Genomic DNA, 19,731 nt, shown 5'->3' with positions numbered 1-19,731 from the left:
GATGTGGCTTTAAAACAACATGAAGTAGGATATGTATTATGTTCAAATTTCATGATGTAATTCATTTCTGAAAGAAACTTGGAAATCTAGCTAAACAATCCTGGGACTTCCATTTTTCAATTGGATTTGATTGGACGGAAACATGTTAAGCTGTGATATTATTGGTTAATATAGTTTGTCATACATTATACAGCCTTAAAAACAACATGAAAATGGCTCGTCAGTATATAACTTCCAAAATATGACTAATTTCTGAAATAAACTTATGAAATAATTAATGCTGGATGTTGGCTTTGAATTTATTGGTTATTATGATTTGTCATATATAAAAACAACATGAAATCGCATTTCTAATACATTTAACTTCCATAACATGATTAATTTCTACATTGGACATGTTAAGCTGTGACATAATTGTTTAATGTAATTTGTGGCGTACTGTATGATTTTCAAAAGTGGAGAAAGTTACTATATTTGGATTGGATAAATCATGTTTAATTAGACTGCAGACATGAATAAATGAAGAAAGTAAATGTGTTAAAGTTAAGTTCATGTTGATTTTAACTCAAATACTCACAAGCTGCTCAAGTCTTATCATGTGTTATTCAGATGAGATATATCTGTGACCTTGTTCCCAGCATCACACTCACTCCAGAGACAGACATGTTTGTCCATCTGCCTAAAAGCATCACTGATATCCACTGCCCTTGTCTGTCAAAACCTCATTTGCATATTGACCCCTCACCCAATAGGAGACGAGCTGCAGCGTAACAACATCTCCACGTCAAACTAGAAAGAGCCAGATTGATAGCAACCATTTAGAAGAAAGATAAACCATCAATTTCATGTCCGTCTGACAAAGAGAAAGATTGGATCGTTTAGTCCTTTGTCCAAAAAGTCTCTCAGATCTCCCGTCATCATTATTAATTACATAAATTAACAAAAGAAACACCATTATTTCATGTGAATACGTTCATTTATTTATACATACCTTGTAACAAACTCTTGTAGTAACCGTTAATATTCACTCAGAGCTCATATATATATGTATATATAGTGCATTCAAGCTAACTTTTTTTACTTCACAATATAATAATTAATAATAATAATAACTAATGTTTTTACACAGATACATTTTTTTTTACAATTAATAATTTTATACACATTTATAAATAAATCATTCAAATGCCTTTCAGTATTTATTTAATCTTTTCAGATTTAATTTATTTGTTTACCCATTAAAGCAGAAATGCATCATTTTATATTACTTATTTATTGAATAAAACAAATATATATATATATATATAATCATTCTAATGCTTCACTAAGTATGATCATCACCTTAAAACTTTTTAAATAAAGCTACATAAATAAAATCCCATAGTAAACATTGATATTCACTCACGGCTCAATGCAATAACAATGATAATTTAAAATAATGTATAATAATTTGACAGTTTATTTTATATTTTTCCATAAAATGTGATATATTTTGTGTTTGTTAAACTTTGTAAATACAGCTACAACAACAAAATCCTGTAGTAAATAAAACATAAAACACGTCCCTCCAGCAGCCCTGAACTGCTTTTTATTGACAATCGGTTAAACGCAACACAAGGGGGAACATATGTTTCACAAAAAATATTTACATTTGGGTCCACATCGTCGCCTCCCTCATTTAAACTCAACAAATGGATCCGTGGCGCAATCCGAGCACAATAATGCGTTAAGTGTCACATGAGCTGCTTTCAGAATCAAGTTGTGAGCTTTAGGAGTGAACACTTTAAAGCAGCAAAAGGCAACGGCTCCATTTCCTTCTAAAAGCAGGCCATTGTAAAGCCCCCAGAGAACGACGGGATTGTGGAATTACTCGCTTGAGCGGTGAATTTGCAGAGATTATGCACTGGGTCATTCCTGTTATGCTCAACCTTTTGAACTGCAAGAAAATTATTATGTAATTTAGTGGCGGATTTTTATAAAAGTGGCTTCAGAAATCTGCCCTGGTTAAACTGAAACACTTGAAATGCATTCATTGTAACTTGATGATTGACAAGAAATCATATAACTCATCAAATACTGATGATTGTGCTGCTGTTTTCCCTCTAAAATGATGTCACGTCCTGGACGATGATGTCATTAAAGACTGCACTGTAAAAATAAAGCTGTAAAATTTATGGTAAAAAAAAATGACAGCTGTGGTTCAATACTGTAATTCTACCTTTAAAAATACGGTAACGACATTTTAGCTTTTATGGTTTTGTCTTATATTTACAGTTAAATACCGTAATTTCATTAACTGATATAATGTTAATATACCTACTTACTGAAGTACTGAAATCTGTTTTGTACCTGATAAGCACCAAATGCAGGTGGTGATGAGAAAGTCACATGATGAACCAAAGCACATCACAAGCAGCTTTTAAAAAATGACATATATAGAAGATGCACAGTATCATTCAAACAAACACTAAACACCATCATGGTGAGAGACATTAAACTGAAATATGCAATAAACATTCATTTAACAACATTATACGTAACTTACAACCCTAATAAAGATTAGAGATAAGAAAAAAACAAAGAAAAACATAGATATTTAAAAGAAAAAAAACATCAAAATCAAACTAAATTTGAAATGCAACGCAGAGAATTCTGGGAATGTCAGTTTACGGTTTTTCCCTGTAAATTAAAGGAACTTACCGGTAACCGTTTAACAGGTTTGTACTTTTACATTTTTACAGTTTCTTACCGTTAAAAATCACAGTCATTTTTTACAGTGTGGCTTTTGTTAATGGAATTTTAAAAAAGAAAAGAAAAATTACTAACAGAACGAAAAATATATATGTAGCACATATAAAGGTATGAATTGATTATCAGTTATTTAGTTAGTTATACATAACTATTTAAAATAAATAAATACTTTTTTTGTTTGAATTATTGAGAGATTAGTATTAGAAATTGTATAATAGTATAATATAAATAAATATTTCTGAATAATTATTTTATTTAAATAATTTTATTATTAAAAATTTCGACATAATTTTATACATACAAATAATAAAGAAAAATAATGGCAATATAACATGTTTTGTTTTAAATATTTAGAAATAATTAGATATAAAAAAATAAATAAATAAAGGAACACCAAGAATGTTTCTGAAAATCCAGTGTGTGTGTGTGTGTGTGTGTGTGTGTGTGAACATTTCTAAAGGAAAAAGTAGCAGGATCTTTTGAAGGATCAGGAGGAGACGTCGAACTAATTTGGATAAAGCAGTGAGACAAATAGTCATGTGATGCGGCCCTCAACTCTCATCTGCATGTGACCCGCTCTAAGATCTCAGATACGTGTAACGATGCTTTACAGTAACGAGACAATCCTGAATCCGGCTTTAGCAGAGAACTTTGAACCCCGTGTTTCTTTGTTCTCTGATAATTGAAAGGCATTGACTATTTCAGGGCAGTTGAGCAGAAGAATATTTCAAAACACAGAGATTACGGTCAAATCACTGGAGCGGGGCACAGCGGCTTTATGTTTTTAATTAGCAAACGCTTTAACGTTTCACTTTCACGATGGCAGTAAAAGGTATTAGTGGTTGAGTACGGGATAAACTCTAAACACTAGCTAATTACGCTTACCATAAGTGGAGTTATTACAATGACCTTTATAGGAGCCATATAACACGCATGTAACCTGTTTGTGGAAAGTTGTGGATACGGGTGGGGTTTGAGAAGAGAGCCATAACTACAGCTCTGATACTTCACTGCCAGAACGTCTGATATGATCTCATCCACTGCAGTCACATCTACTGAGATCTCCAAAAACTTTTCTCTAGACTCTGCTGTAATAAGAACAGCGTGTTGTCCTTAAGGATGCGCCCATGCTTCCCTCTGCTGTTCACTTCCGGAAGTGCAGATCTTTTTGTGTCATATCAGGACACAACTCTGTATAATGACATGGGTATGACACAGGTAATACAAGGAGAGGGTGACTTATGAGGACATAACCCATGTGCCCAATTTTTCAAAACGCTTATAAACCATACAGAATGAGTTTTTTGAGAAAGTAAAAATGCACAAAAATGCACACAAAAAAAAAGTTTCCTGTGAGGGTTAGGGTTAGGTGTAGGATTGGTGTAGGGCCACAGAATATACAGTTTGTACAGTATAAACACATTACGCCTATGGGATGAACTCACTTTTAACAAAAACAAACATGTCGAATCTATATATTTGTATTAGTCTCAATAGTGACTCTCATTAGATTTATTGTAATATATTTACTGCTGTACAGTACAAGAATAACCATAATGTTATTGATTTTACCATATATTAAATCAGTAAAGATACATTTAGTTATAGTATTATTTATATACAATTATAATAGTTAATATTATTTTTATACTTGAATTTTTCCATTTAATTTTATTATTGTCATTTTTTGTTTTTGTCATTTTTATTAGTTTTTTCCAGTTTCAGTTTAATTAAAAAAAATGAAAATGCTGAAAAAAAAAATTATAATAATTGGCAACTAACTACAAAATAAGTTTGAGTAAATATTTATATTTTATTTTATAATTGTATTGTTTAAAAATGATTTTTAACTATAATAACCCTGATACAAATACAAATACTGAAATAAAAAATGTGGTTAATTACCATTACGTTAATACACTTGACCCTAAAACAGACATAATTTAATAATATATACAGTTAAAAAAAAATTATCTTTAAGATTTTAATCTTCAACATGTTGAATGTGAGTGCGAGAAAGAAGAAAAAAAACATTTTTCACAGGTTTTTTGAGATTCACCCTAGTAGACTAGTTTAATTCTTACAACTGTAAGAGTACAACATGAACTGAACATCACTGTATAATCTCCCATTACATATCAATAATACACATAACAAGACACAGCCACCAAAGCGGCATGAATGCATTCTCTACACGACACAGCTAGCCACGAGTGACATTCATATGAGCAAACCAGACGTGTTCACATCCTTCTAAAAACAATGAAACACCTTCTAAATGCTTGGCTTCGTCTCAAAGACGCTTTTAAGCAGCTGTGATGGAGTAATTCCTCTCTTAGAAAGAATCTGAGAGCCGCTTCACTCATTCATGATGTCAAGCGCCAGCACTGCATGTTAAACTGCACGAGAGGACACAAAGTCTGCAAAGCAGTGGCTTATGGGACACTTTCGGCCTTGAGGGCCCTATTAACATGAAAGGGGCCGAGAACTCGCACAAACATAGTCAATTCAAAAGCCTGAACTGTTTTAGTTTATTCATCCAGCGCAGCACTTCAGGGCCTCTTTGTGAATATGTAAACTGAACAAGAGAAATGCAATGGGAAAAAAGGGAGCAGAATGAAACGCGGAGAAGAACTGAAATCCAAAGCTTATGATGATATTTTCAGAGCTTGAATAGATATTGTAAGTGACTGTTCCTGGCCCGTGAACCTGAAAACAATATGTAGTTTCAAACAGCTTCAGTGAACAACAAACAGCTCAAAAATGAAGCAGGATGGGTCAAGTCTATTTTATCTAGATTTTACCTTAATTTTAATGGTGGTGCTTTTTCTTTTAAAACTTCTTAGAAGAGCTTTTAACATGCTGATAGTCTCTGAAAACCCTTCAAATTAATTCCCTTTAAAGCAGCGCCATCAAAGCACTGCAGTAACAAACTCAGAAAAACTAGAGACTTTGAGAAAATCACCTGCTGTGAGCAACCTTACTGTAATTACATATAATCCGCAGGTCTCAACCCATCCGATAGTTTAGTGCAATGAAAATGATTTAGATGTTCAATATCTAATGGTTAACCAAAGGGCTGCATGATAGATAAATATTTAAATAAATAAAAATAAACACTGCATTTAAGATACACTGAAAATGTGATAATAACAATTATTTTTACAGTACAATTGAAAAAGAGAGTGTAGAAAAAGTATATATTATTATTATTTTAATTATTAATTTTTACCACGGAATATTATACTAGTATTTCTTTTTTAGTAATACAGTAATAATAAGATATAATAGTGTTGTTATTATTAAAATATTATTGTAATAAAAAATATTTAAAATTCATGATTTTTCTGATAAAGATTGTGATTGAGATTTAAGATAAAATTTTCCAGGTTTTCTGTGCTTATTTGTGCTGCACAATTTGACTGAAAAAGAAGTATTTTAAAATAATAATAATAATAATAATAATAATAAATATAAGTTTTTCACTTTTCTACAGTTGTACTGTAAATATTACTATTGTTTTACTATTTTTCTTTAATATTCCTTTTTCAGTGAATTTTATAAAAAAAAAAAATGTATTTAATATTCTTAGTAGTATCAGTAATAACAACAATTTTATAATTATTAATGTATTTATATCAGCCTAATTCTAAGTTCAACTAGTCAACTTAGCGACTAGAATGATTTTTCACATCCCTATTCAGCATGACCTGAATTTAAATGTACCGCTGTAAATCATAACTAGATCTCTGGAGATTTGAGGCAGTGTGTTTTAATGCAGTATATGTCATGCTTGTGTGTCATTAACGCTGAGCCCCCTTTTCAGCGAGCTTCTCTGAGGAGAAGATTACGGTGTGGTCTGAATATTGCTTTATAAGAACAGGGTGCCAAGGACGTCAAGAGAAGCTCGAGCGCAGTGCAACATGGGAAGACGGCCCTGTGGGCTGTTTCTTTGGCATCTAGAGAGGAGAAGAGACAGCCTAAAGATCTTCCCAGACTCACAACAATGAATCAAGACTTTCAGGAGGGACGTTTCGATTGCATAAGGTGCTTTGATTTTAAAACACAAGACAGGTCCTCTCTGTCTATGTCAATTCTGTGATCTAAATGGAATTTCCTTCATATAAAAGACCAGACAACTTCTCATGTTTTACGACATAATGATCGTTGATTGAAACACTGCTGCAGAAACCAGTAGACTAAAATGCATTTATAAAAAGCTGTGCATTACTGGAATTTCACCATGATTCTGAAGTTTTCTGAACACTAAGACAAGTAGAGGTAGATAGACAGATCAACAGACAAAAAGTTAGAATGACATAACAATGGATGGACAGAATGATAGAGACAGAATGACTGAACAATAGAACAATTGAGCGAAATATAGAATGAAAGACTGATATGATAAAGCAATAGATAGACAGATTATTAGATAAAGCAACAGAAAGATAGTTAGCCGGAACAACAGATGGAGTAACAGACAGAATGATAGATAGACTGACAGATAGACACAGAGGTAGAGCTATAGATAGAGTGATATATAGAATGATAGACAGAGCAACAGATAGAGAGAAAAAAGAAAAACAGATAGAGCGATAGATAGGGCAATAGAACAATAGAGCAACAGAATGACAAAATGATAGATAGAGTGACAGATCAGGAACAGAATTATAGACTTACAGAGCAACAGACTTGAGTAACAGACAGAATGATAGATTGACAAAGCTATAGCCACAGATTGATAGAGTAATAGATAGATAGCGTGACAGAGAAATTGATTGCTAGAGCAACAGAACAATAGATAGACAGAATGATAGACAGATGATAATAGAGGGATGGATAGAGCGATTTAAAATGGGTGTGTTTTACAAAAGCATGATTAGCTAACTATGATTGCAAGCTTCATTAAACTCTACTGGTAATGATGGAACTTGTAACAACTTGTAACAAGCAACATATAAAGTGACAAAACAATAGAGCAACAGATAGAGCGATAGAGCAATAGAGAGAGCGACAAAATAATTGAGTGATAGAATGAAAAAATTATAGATGGAGTGATAGAGCGACAGATAGAGCAACAAAACAACATAGCGTTAAATAGAGCGACAGATAAAGTGACAAAACGATATAGCATTAAATAGAACGACAGATAGAGGGACAAACGATATAGCATTAAATAGAGCGACAGACAGAGCGTCAAAACAATATAGAATTAAATAGAGCGACAGATGGAGAGTTAAAATGATAGATGGAGTGATAGAGCAACTGTGCGAAAGACAGAGCAACAAAAGATAGTCATAGAGAGACTAAATGATAGTTAGAGTATTAAATAGAACAATAAAAGACAATGTATGGATGGATGGATGGATGGGTGGATCACCAAGGCCTTTATCAAAGCATCTTTACAATATGACATCCATTTGTGCTTCAAAATAGGTGAGCAGCATCAGTCATCCCGTGGTGTACTGATCTGAAAATTGTAAGTCATTGCATGCTTTGAATTTGCATTCATACACCAGTTCATGCATAATCCCTCAGTCTATGTTTAAACAACATGGTCCATGAATTCTGTCTTTGATCAGCGCGATGCCTGTGAACAGAACGGACGCAATCAGATTTAAGAAATAAAGATGGTCAGGGCGAATCTGCATGAATTATCGTCCCTTTGAAGTCGCAACAGCCCCCCAGAGAAACATCCAGGTGTGAGACTCTCCAGTCCTCGCGTACCTGAGTGCTTGCAAGTTCGAAAACCACTGCCTAGCAACCGCACAGAATGAAACAGTGCCTGGGACTTTTTCAAGAAAAGGGATTACATGCAGGGAATGCGAGAAAAAAAAGTCTAGGACTTCCTCTCAGAAAAACGCTTTCAACCCAAAATGCCCGATCTAAATGACAAAGAGATAAAAAGTGCATTTAAAAGGATAAAGACTAAAACCCTGCAAAAACAATAGCGAGCGACTGCAAGGTCTTTCAGCGTGTTTTTGTGTCGCAGTTGCACGTGTTTGGATGCACAGCGCTGCTCCCACAGTTTTCTCCTTCCCATGGGCCCTCTAAAGGGGCAAAACATGCTGTTGTGCCAACATGGACATCTATGCTCAGCTGGGAAGAGGAGGAGGGGTGGTCAGCGCTGACAGAAGTAAATAGCCTTCTCAGAGCAGCCGCTGTTATTGAGTCTTAATTAAAGCCGAGCTCAGCTGGCGACCCCGCCGTGACGACTGCTATGACCCTTCCCTGCACGTCACCTCCATGCATCTTCACTCCACTGCACTGCAGTACACACAGCACTCAGGTACTGATACTACGGCTGAGCAGGGCGTTGAATATTTACCAAATATGCAGCATTCATTCGTTACAGAAACAAAATAATTTTTTATTTGGCCATTATGTTTCCTTAAGATCTCACCAAATTTCAATGTTTCAATGATCGGGTTCAATGATTCATTAGCTTCATCACTTATGGTAATTAGCATGCTTTAAAATGTTCCTGGGATATATTGTTATTTATTACTATATACACAGTTATACTGATGCATAATTTATACATTTCTCTTCCTTTTTTTTCTTTAAAATCCATTTAATGAATAGGTGTGAAAAACAAATCATATTTTACTCTTCAAACACTGAAAAGAGACCATAAAAGCTGGTCCAATGACTGAATTCACTGAATACTATTAATGAATAACAGCATACAATAGCAAAAACAATTACAAACACACACAATTGATTTTTTTTTTTTCTATTAAAAATTGTAGATTTTAGTATAAAATATTAATGATTTTGACATATATGTGTGTATATAAAAAAATATAGAAGTGTGTGTGTGTGTGTGTGTGTGTGTGTGTGTGTGTATATATATATATATATATATATATATATATATATATATATATACACACCGTATACACACAAACAAATAAATACTATATTCATTTTACTATTCATTATTAAATTATCTTTTCTTTCTATGTTCCGTTGCTATTTACTAATAATTATATGACGTGACTGAATTTGATGGTGTTATTTATGGCATTTTGGAATTTATTCATATTTTTATAATAAATATAAATAATTCTAATTCCTTTTTATAATATATGTATATATTTAATACAACAATTAGCATAATACAAGAATAAAATGCTATTCTAAGCTGCAAAAGCAATCACACGGCTGAAAGGAAAAAATCAATATTGAATGTGTTTTTTAGTCACAGCCCCCAGCTCTGACACAGAGTCCTCTTATCATGAGAGGTAAACTGAAAACATACTGAATCTGCATCTCCACGAGCACAAACACTTCAAACCATGCAGTCTTTCAGCGTCCTCGAGCTCTCGCAGGAGAATGCTGATGAAGCGACGCTCGTCTGCGTTCATTTGCCTTCTCTTCACATTCATCACTCACCGTGGCCTCTCATAAAGGCTTGAGAAGCGTCTGAGTGTGTGACGAAGAGCAAAAACATCAACAGCCTTCAATCAACACAAGGACTTCCAACCAGTTTATCATTCTGTCTGTCAGATGTGAAGTACTGGCTCATTGAACAAGTTCCCCAACAGAAACACCATATTAATGTCTACAGTGTCTTTTTCCTGACATATACAGTAAGTGAGAGATCCAGAGCTGTAAACAAGTCCAGATTACAAAAACAAACACTTCTCATTCATTAGATCAAGTGTGAAGTCAACTGTGGTTTATTATTCAATCTAAATCAGTGATAGCTCAAATCATGCCTCTTGTTAAGAAGAGGTGTACTGCTGTTTATAAATAATCAGACATTGGGTTTTTCCATGGAATATGATAAAACTGACTATTAAATTGCATCAATAAAAGTTTTGGGTTGATAGGATCTTTTAAAATAAGTATTTTATGTTCACCAAGCCTGCATTTATTTGATCGAAAATACAGTATAACCGTAATATTGTAAAATATTATTGCAAATCAAAATAACTAATTTCTAATTGAATACATTTTAAAATGTAATTTATTGCGGTGATGTAAAGCTGATTTTTTTAGCATCATTACTCCAGTCTTCAGTGTCACATGATCTTCAGAAATCTGCTGCTAATGAAACATTTCTTATTGTCCATGTTGAAAACAGTTGCTTTTTAATAATTTTATGGAGACAAGGAATTTTTCGAACTTTTGATGAACAGAACATTGCAAAAAACAGCGTTTATTTGTAACATGATAAATGTCTTTACTGTGACTTTTGATCAATTTATTGCATCCTGGTTCCAAAAAAGAATTAATTTCTTAAAAAAAAAAAAAAAAGCCTTTGCCTAACCAATCAGAGAACTACAAATCAAATACTAGGACAGATTGAACATCGCTTTGATGTATAGCTATATTTTTACTCTTAATGAACAATTGCATAATTTCAATCCATTTTTACTTTTTATTTCCATTGAACTGAATAATTCAATTTACTGAAGAAACATCTGAGACGAAGTTTAGACTCCATTAAGTCTCCGAAATATGAAAGAGACGCTAAAGTTTTCTTCTGGGCAATGTCGCAACTTCACATTTGTTTGTTTAATTGTGTTTTTTATGAGACTTTTGGCAGAAACGCTCCACATGTGCGTAACGGGGCAAATCTGCACTGTTTTTCAGGCCTGTAAAGTCGGTGGAATGTTGCTGTTATTGCAGTTATTGTCCTCGCAGCACAAGTTTGCCGTTGAACCCGTCCAGGATTTCCACAACAACACAGCAGTTCGGCCCCACACCCACTACTTCCTCCTATTCTGCTCCAACAGGAAGCACAGTCTCTCTGATACGGTGATCGCTGTCTGCTGGCTCCCACAAATCTTCCTCGGCTAGATGGTGCTGGTTATTTGGAAAACTCCCCGTCGGGCCTCAGAGGAGCCCGCTGCTCATAAAGACAACAATTTCACACATTTTGGTTGAGTAAAATGGAACCCATGTTTCTGCCCTTTTCTCTTGTGCCAAAGGAGAAAGTCCCGCCTCTATGCAGCAAACCAAAAGACGGGCAGCTATGCACGCAGAGGTTAACGTTCCTCGCTGGCTTTGGGTTTTGCCACATGTGCTTTGGGCCGGGGAGGAGAGGACTGTGTGGTCAGAGCGAGACCAAACCCAAGTACCACTCACGTCTGCGCAAAACGCTCTTCTCTCAGAGCATTGAGGCGGTTTACGGATGAGAAAAAGACCATTTTAATAACCTCAGCTCTTATTAAAGCCAACATGTTTGCGTGATAACAAAATACTTACGAGTAGAGCTGTGAAGATTGCACACATGTGTGTGGGTCGGCCGGTTCAAAGTAGAACAAAAACTCGATTTCGACAAACAACCTAAACTGTTAGAATATAAATATGCTGGCTGACATTTGTATCCGAAACAACTTGTGTTGGGTGTTCACTGTTGTGCTTTTGCACTGACACGCTATTTGATACCGTCAAGCTGCTTCGACACAATCTGTATTGTTAAAAGTGCATTTTTAATAAAATGAATTGACTTGCAATACACTAATATGAGGTGCAGTACATATTTACGAACACTGAAGTCACCAGATATGAGCAGGATAATAACAACTCTACTGTTATTTTGTTCACAGCTAGTTAAAATTGAACCTGCAACACTTCTTTTAGCAGCACAGAACTAACCATTGGGCTACAAAAATCCTATATGAGACATAAGGACTTAATACAGTATTGTTCAAAAGTTTGGGGGGGAATACATCTCTTCTGATCACAAAGGCTGCATTTATTTGATCAAAAATACAGTTAAATTAGTAATATTCTGAAATATTTTAACAATTTAAAATAAGTGGTTTCTATTTGAATAATATTCTAAAACATAATTTATTCCTGTGTCCAAAGCTGAATTTTTTTAGTCCTCAGAGTCACATGATCATTCACAAATAATTCTAATATTCTGATTTGCTGCTCAAGAAATATTTGTTATTATTTGTTAATATTTGTTATCATGCTGGAAACTATGATACCATTTATACCAGGATTCTTGAATAGAAAGTTCAAAAGAACATAATTCATTTCAAATCGAAATCATACATTAACTGCTATAATGAATCAAACACTTACTTTGCCTAATAATATGCACAAAAAAAGAATAAAAATAACAGAAAGGCTCCCAATGCTAATAATCTCAATATGGCCAAATATCATCCAGTTAAACACATTTTGTGGGAACTATGTCAGAATCTGAATCCACCTGATCAAATTCTCTCTATATAATTAATCTAGTTTAATATTTAGTAGCTGTAAGAGAGCATATAGGAATAAATGGCAGTGTTGTTTGTTAGCAAGTCTATCACAGCGTGCCCTTTTGCTTGCAAGGCCACTACTGCGATCGTTTTTCAGACGCTGACTTTGCCGTGATGTTCTGCTGCGAGTGCACAGCTGAGAAATGTTAAGCAAAGAGGCGATTTGGCAAAACCTCAAGCTCTCGGCTCGCTGTACCTGCAGTGAATGCTAAAAGATCAAACAAACAAACGGAAACCAGCGATGATCTGTGCATCTCTGAGCTGAGGAAAAACAGTACAGAGAACATGAAGAACGAAGGACGTCTTCATCTGGAATAAAAACACGAAGCCCCGCCCACACACTCACCTTCGGCCATTTAGGGTTAAGGAGGCGGGCCTTGACTGCGTCGTCCAGGGCGGTCTGGTACTGGCCCAGTTTGAGGTGGGCGGCCGAGCGGTTGCTGTACAGGATGCAGTTCTGCGGGTCGGCGCGCAGGGCTTCTCCGTACAGCTTCACGGCCGTCTGGAAGTCTCCCAGCTGGCAGGCCTCGTTGCTTTGCCGCACCTTCTCCATGAACTCGGCCTTGCTGAGGCCCGGGCCGTCGGCGGTGGCTGCGTGCACAGCTCTGCCCAGCGCTCGCGGCCCAAACAAACCAAACTACACACGAAGAGACACATCAGAGAGACGCATTAGTGCTTCCTAGGCATTCAAATCAAGCTCTTTAATCAGCAAGAATGCATTCAATAAACTACATTTATAATGTTATAAAAGATTTCAATTTCAAATAAAGAATACTGAAAATATTGTTGCATGGTTTCCACAAAAAAATATGAAACTGTTTTCAACATTGATAATAATCAGAAATGTTTCTTGAGCATCAAATCGGTATAACAGAATGATTTCTGAAGATCATGTGACACTGAAGACTGGAGGAATGATGCTGAAAAATACAGCGGAGCATCACAGAAATAAATTACATTTTATTATATAGTCACATAGAAAACAACTATAATACATTAAAATATATTTTTTAAATTAATCTAATTAAATTAAAGTTTTAATTGTTGTTTTGAATAAAAAAAAAAACTATGGTGAGCATTTAAAAAAATCTATATATATCTTTTTGAACGATAGTGTACCTTGAAGAAAAACTCAAAATAATGAAACTAAACTGTTTTGATGAAGAGAAAGTGAAAAAAAACTGCATTTATTAGAAATAAAAAAAATTGTAACAGTATGTCTTCATCACTTTTGAGCACTTGAATGCATCCTCAATTATTAAATGCATGCAATAATCTCTTTTTAATTTATACATTAATAATAATCATAATAGAACAGACCCTAAACATTTGAACAGTCTGAGAATCAAGACATCGTAGTTTCAATAACAAATACTGATGTAAATAATGGCAAATAATATGTACAGTTATTGTTAAAATGAATCAAACCCTTATTTTACAATATGCACACAAAATAATAAAAAGATTTTTGTAGCCTATTTCCCTGACAAGAAAAAAAATAACGCAGCAAAGTTCTCACCAGTGCAAACAATTTCAATCTGGTCAAAAAACCAAACCAGTTTATTTGTAAGTTAACCAGCAATGACTGAACATTATGCAGGTCATCTGTTAATCGTGCTGACATGATGTAAAGCTAGTAAATAATATCAGACATACATGTTATGTGTGAATCATTAAGTTTAATACATAATGCTTGTAGATGTAAGAGAGCACAGAGAAAAGCCTGTGCAAAACCGATTGGATGACATCACACTCATTAACATATGACACCCACATTTACATATCAACACCTATTCAGTATTCAGCGTCCGGACACGCCCATGAACTGCATTGAGCCAATCACAGGAGCAGACATTTGCATGAAGTCAGAGAAAGTGTGAAGAAATTGTTGGTGCTCACATTTTAAGTGGGAAGAAAACCCAACATGTCCCATTTAAACAGACCCAATGCTGACTGGTGTTGAATTCAGCTCACCTCTATGCCTGCATGTGTTGTGTTTTACACACAGCAACACAGCTTTGCAGGGTTTTAGGATTATATTGGCAGGAGCAAGCACAAAGCCATCACAGAGGAAACCTTCTTAATCTCCTTTAAGAAGCATGATGGAAACCCTTGAGAAAGCTCAATAGTACAGTCCGGCTCTTCTGAACGGCTGTAAGAACAGGCCATGAAACTGAATGACACAAACTACTAGATGAATACAAATCAGCTTATGTAAGATCGAACATATAAACTAAACAGGCAAGAAAAAGATGATGTTGATGAACGATTTCAATTCGGGTGTCAATGCTTTGTTCTGAGATGTTTACATATATAAGGATGAAACCTTGAGAGGAAATAATACTGTATTTGATGCATGCATACATAAATGCCCAAGCAGAAGTGATTCAATTACACTGCCGATCAACAGTTTGGGTTCAGTACTGAAGTCTTGTTTCTTCATTTTTAACAGTCTCTTCTGCTCACCAAGGCTGCATTTATTTAATCTAAAAACGGTAACATTTGAAACCATTGCAAATTTAAAAAACACATTTCTGGTGTGAACATATTGTAGAAATGTCATTTATTCCTGTGATGCGCAGCTGAATTTTCAACATTCTTCAGTGTCAAATAATCTTTCAGAAATCATTCCGATATGCTGAATTGTCGCTCATTATAACATTATACATTTCTTTACTGTCAATTCTGATTAATTTAATGCATCCTTCATGAAAAGTTAAGCATTAGGCTTTCCGTCAGAAAACTTTTTTTAAACAGTAATGCATATAATATTAATGCTAATATTGATTAAATTGTTAATAAACATGATGCTGATTATAATTTCATAGCATAAATCTATTGCTTACACATGTGATGTGATGAGCAGATAAGATGAATTGTAAATCTGTACCATCTTCCCTGTTTTCAACAAAAATAGCATGTTTTAATCAAGCATTAAAACATAATGAACTGTAGCTGTATAAGCAATTAAGAGTGTTTAGACTTAAATAAACCCATTATTTAAAATTTTTGCTTAATCAGAATATATTTATTAATTTGATATTAAATTATATTGACGGTAGAATATGTTGAAGATTGCGTATATGTGCATCAAAGACTCAAGAGTTAAGTGAGCGCAGCAAAACAAATGTCTAATTCAAAGAACTGCAAGAAAGAAACTGAAGAAAAATGGGTCCAAATTGCTAAAGCGATGTCTTTCAAAAGAAAATCATATATTCCAAAGCCACGACGCCGACATCAGGCCGTGCTCATTGTTTTGGCTGTGAGCTGGATTCCTCGGGGAGACACACACCAGTGGCTCCCGCTGACTTCAGAGAATGCAGGAAATTTACGACTAGCCACCTAAGAGCTTCACATCTGGAGAATTCCCAAGAGCGACAGGGAAAAACAGGGAGGGGACGGAGAAAGAGAGAGAGAAAGTTAAACAGCAGGCGAAGAAAGCCACTCCAGCCTGTAATCTCACACACAGGCCACACCCCTCTTCCCTTCTGTAGGAATTCTGGGATAGCACAGCGGGATAATTACTTCCAGAGAGGCCAAAAGGAAGAGCAGGAGCGCTCGAGCGACAGCATGAGAGAAGGAGAGAAGAGAAAACGGGCAAGAAGAAACAGCATCAGTTGAAGGGAAACAAAAAGAAGCACAGAAACACGAGAGAAGCTGAATTTTGAAACGGTTTACAACATCAAGACACAAAACCTCTGAACAACGGAGAGAAATAGAAAAGAGCGATAGTGTATTCAGCTCTTCTGAAGTTCAGGAAAGCTGATGATTTAAAGGCATCATTTAGACACCGATGTAAGAAGCAGCTAACACATTATGTCTCCTACTAAAATACCTTCTTTTGGCCAAAATCTAAGGCAGTAATCTGTGCTACCCAGACAGTTTCAATCCCAGAATGCACTGCAACAAGCAGTGTATAAAATAATTAAGTAATGATAAAATACTCAATAGTCAACCCAGTATTGTGTGTTAGCTTAGCTACATATTAATGACAAATCTGAATCAATTGTGAGTCGACTGCTTTATGTGAAGAACTCAATTTGTGCCTCACATATTAGGAAGTGACTGGACTTTTAATATTAATATTAAATATTTTTCACTCAGAAATTGCTGGTAAATGCCAATTACAAGAAAAAACAGCAGTATTATCATGTAAACCCCCCCCTATAATATTTATTTTCCAACTTCAGTGAAAAATAGATAAAAAAATAACCTTACAATAAAACCTTAACATCACCAGAAATTAAAAAAAAAAAAGGAAAATAATAATAATAATAATAATAATAATAATTAATAAAAGAAAGAAAAATTGTCAAATACTTTAAACATTTTTTCCCCTACTTTACATTTTAATATTATTATGTCAGTACTTGTATATTTTTATATCATTATTGATTATTTTTAATATTATTTTACTTATTTATTAATTTATTATATTCATAGTTTGGATTGTTGTTTTGGGGTGGGAATTAAAATGTAAAAGAAGAAATGGCTTTGGAAGTGCTTTCATCACACAAAATAAATTAAATTAAATTTTATCAGAAAATGTAAAAAAAATAATTAAATAAATGAATACATAAATATATAAATAAATAATGTGTATGTATAGATAGATAGATAGATAGATAGATAGATAGATAGAGATAGATGAATAGATAGATAGATAGATAACTCTGTTTCTTTATAATTTCTTCATGATTTTATTGTGTTTTATTGAGTTAGTTAGCCTTTTTTTTTTTTTTTTTTTTTTACCTAGTCAACATAACCCAACAGCAGTTCATCTATTTCCAGAACATACGTCACATTTTATAATTCAATTAATGTCAACCACAGAAAAGGTATACACATTCATATTTATATAGTTCAATAGTCTTTTTCATGTCACACATCTAATTAGGATTAAATAATAATTTCTCCATGGGACGGTTAATGAGTCACAGGTTAATGAGCCAAACTCTCAATTAAAAACTCAAAGTCAAAAAGTCTGAAAAGTTAATGCTTCAGTTAATGCTTCTTTTAGCTCTCTGCTTGTGATTTTGCACATTCAGTTCTGTGGTGTGGTTGATCGTGTCCTGTCTGGCGAGGTCTCCGTGCACCCCGTCCAGGGCCAGACACAGATAACAGTGTTAGCCGTGTTTATGCTGGCCGCTGTATGCATGGGCAGATAATGAGAGGCTTGGTGGAGATGCTTCTGAACAGACAGACAGTGGTCATCTTCATCTTCAGCTGAGACAACAGAGCGAAGAAGACCTCACAATGTAGATCTGCATGAGCACAACTGAACATATGGAGCACATGTACAACTCCAGTCCAAAAATAACAGCCGTAAACTGACCACACACATGCTGAATGTAGTCACGGACGTCTCACTGATCTCTGTGCATGGACTAATCCCATTAGTGATTTGATTGATTATCACTGAGTCCAGAGAACGTCATGACGGCACCAAATCTGAGCTCATGGTGGCCACCACCCAAACCAGCTCTGTCTAATAAAGATCTTAGAAAAAAATTACTTTTGAATGCACTTTCAATGTTTTATGGAAATATGACATTTTCATTTTGAAATTAAAGTGTTGCTGAGAAAGACAAGCTGCATAATTGTAACAAAAACAAATATGAATGTAAATTTAATTTATAAAAAAAATTCCATGATCATTTACACTAAGGTTTGTAAGAATTAAAATATTATTTATTTGTTTATTTATTTACATTTTATATTTATGGTATAATTATTTTTTATATATTTTTTATTTGAATTTACATTTTTAATATTTCTTTTTTATGCATTTATATTTTTTTAGTTGTGTTTAGATTTTTATGCACCAAGGTTGCATTCATTTGCTTAAAAATGCAGTAAAAAAAATTCTAATGAAATGTGAGATATTATAACCAATTAAAATAACCGTTTTTAATATGAATATACTGTAAAATTTAATTTATTCCTGTGATGCGCAGCTGTATTTCCAGCATCATTCCTCCAGTCTTAAGTGTGACATGATCCTTCAGAAATTATTTTAATATACCGATTTGCTGCTCAAGAAACATTTATTATTTTATCAATGTTGAAAACTTTTTGTGGAAAATACAATATACTCTGTTTTTTTCAGGATTTTTTTGTTGCTGATGAACCTTAAGTCAGCATTTATTTGACATAGAAAGCTTTATACATCATAAATGTCTTTGCTGTCACATCTACTTAATCATTTCTGAATATATCTATTAATTTCTTTTTAAAAATACTTAACATAATCTTTACACATACTAGCTATATGCGAATATGAAAAAGCCCTCTCCAGGTATTATAGACTCATTAAAATAATCTATATCAAGAGAGAGCAATAATGCAATAATTAACAATGATGTTCTGGCCCTAATAATAAATAAACTAAATCTGACCTCGGTTTATGCACATCACAAACACAAGCACAATAGACACGGAGCAGGATGCTTTAAAGGCACTAACAGTGTGTGTTTGTTATTAGTAACAGCACAGGGTCAGCCAGAGGACACCGCATTATCAAAGCGTGGTGTGAAAATTGATTTGGGTAAAATATATAAAGGTTGTTTTCCTCTCTTGCTGTGTTCTTCCTGTCTGATCAGGACTCACTTCAAACAGCTGAGGCGATGCTTAACTCAAACTAACAACAGCAGATGCTAACATCAGCATGCAAACAAGACCTTTAAACCGGACTAGAGCCGACACGCGTCGTGACAATACACAGACACACTCCCACAAACACAACAGA

The 19,731-nt window shown here is 34.3% G+C and overlaps 1 protein-coding gene across 2 annotated transcripts in view; it reads right to left on the bottom strand.

Annotated features, from left to right (window-relative positions):
* The window catches only part of LOC113110183 (tetratricopeptide repeat protein 28-like), a 265,529-nt gene that overhangs the window by 240,244 nt on the left and 5,554 nt on the right, over nt 1-19,731 (bottom strand). For both annotated transcript variants that reach the window (XM_026274227.1, XM_026274228.1), the window contains exon 2: nt 13,330-13,620. In XM_026274227.1, the coding sequence (XP_026130012.1) occupies nt 13,330-13,620 (291 nt within the window). The remainder of the gene's footprint in view (nt 1-13,329; nt 13,621-19,731) is intronic.

Source organism: Carassius auratus, chromosome 10 (genome assembly GCF_003368295.1).
Source record: "Carassius auratus strain Wakin chromosome 10, ASM336829v1, whole genome shotgun sequence".
Taxonomy (NCBI): Eukaryota; Metazoa; Chordata; class Actinopteri; order Cypriniformes; family Cyprinidae; genus Carassius; species Carassius auratus.
This window is presented reverse-complemented; position numbering and strand designations above follow the sequence as displayed.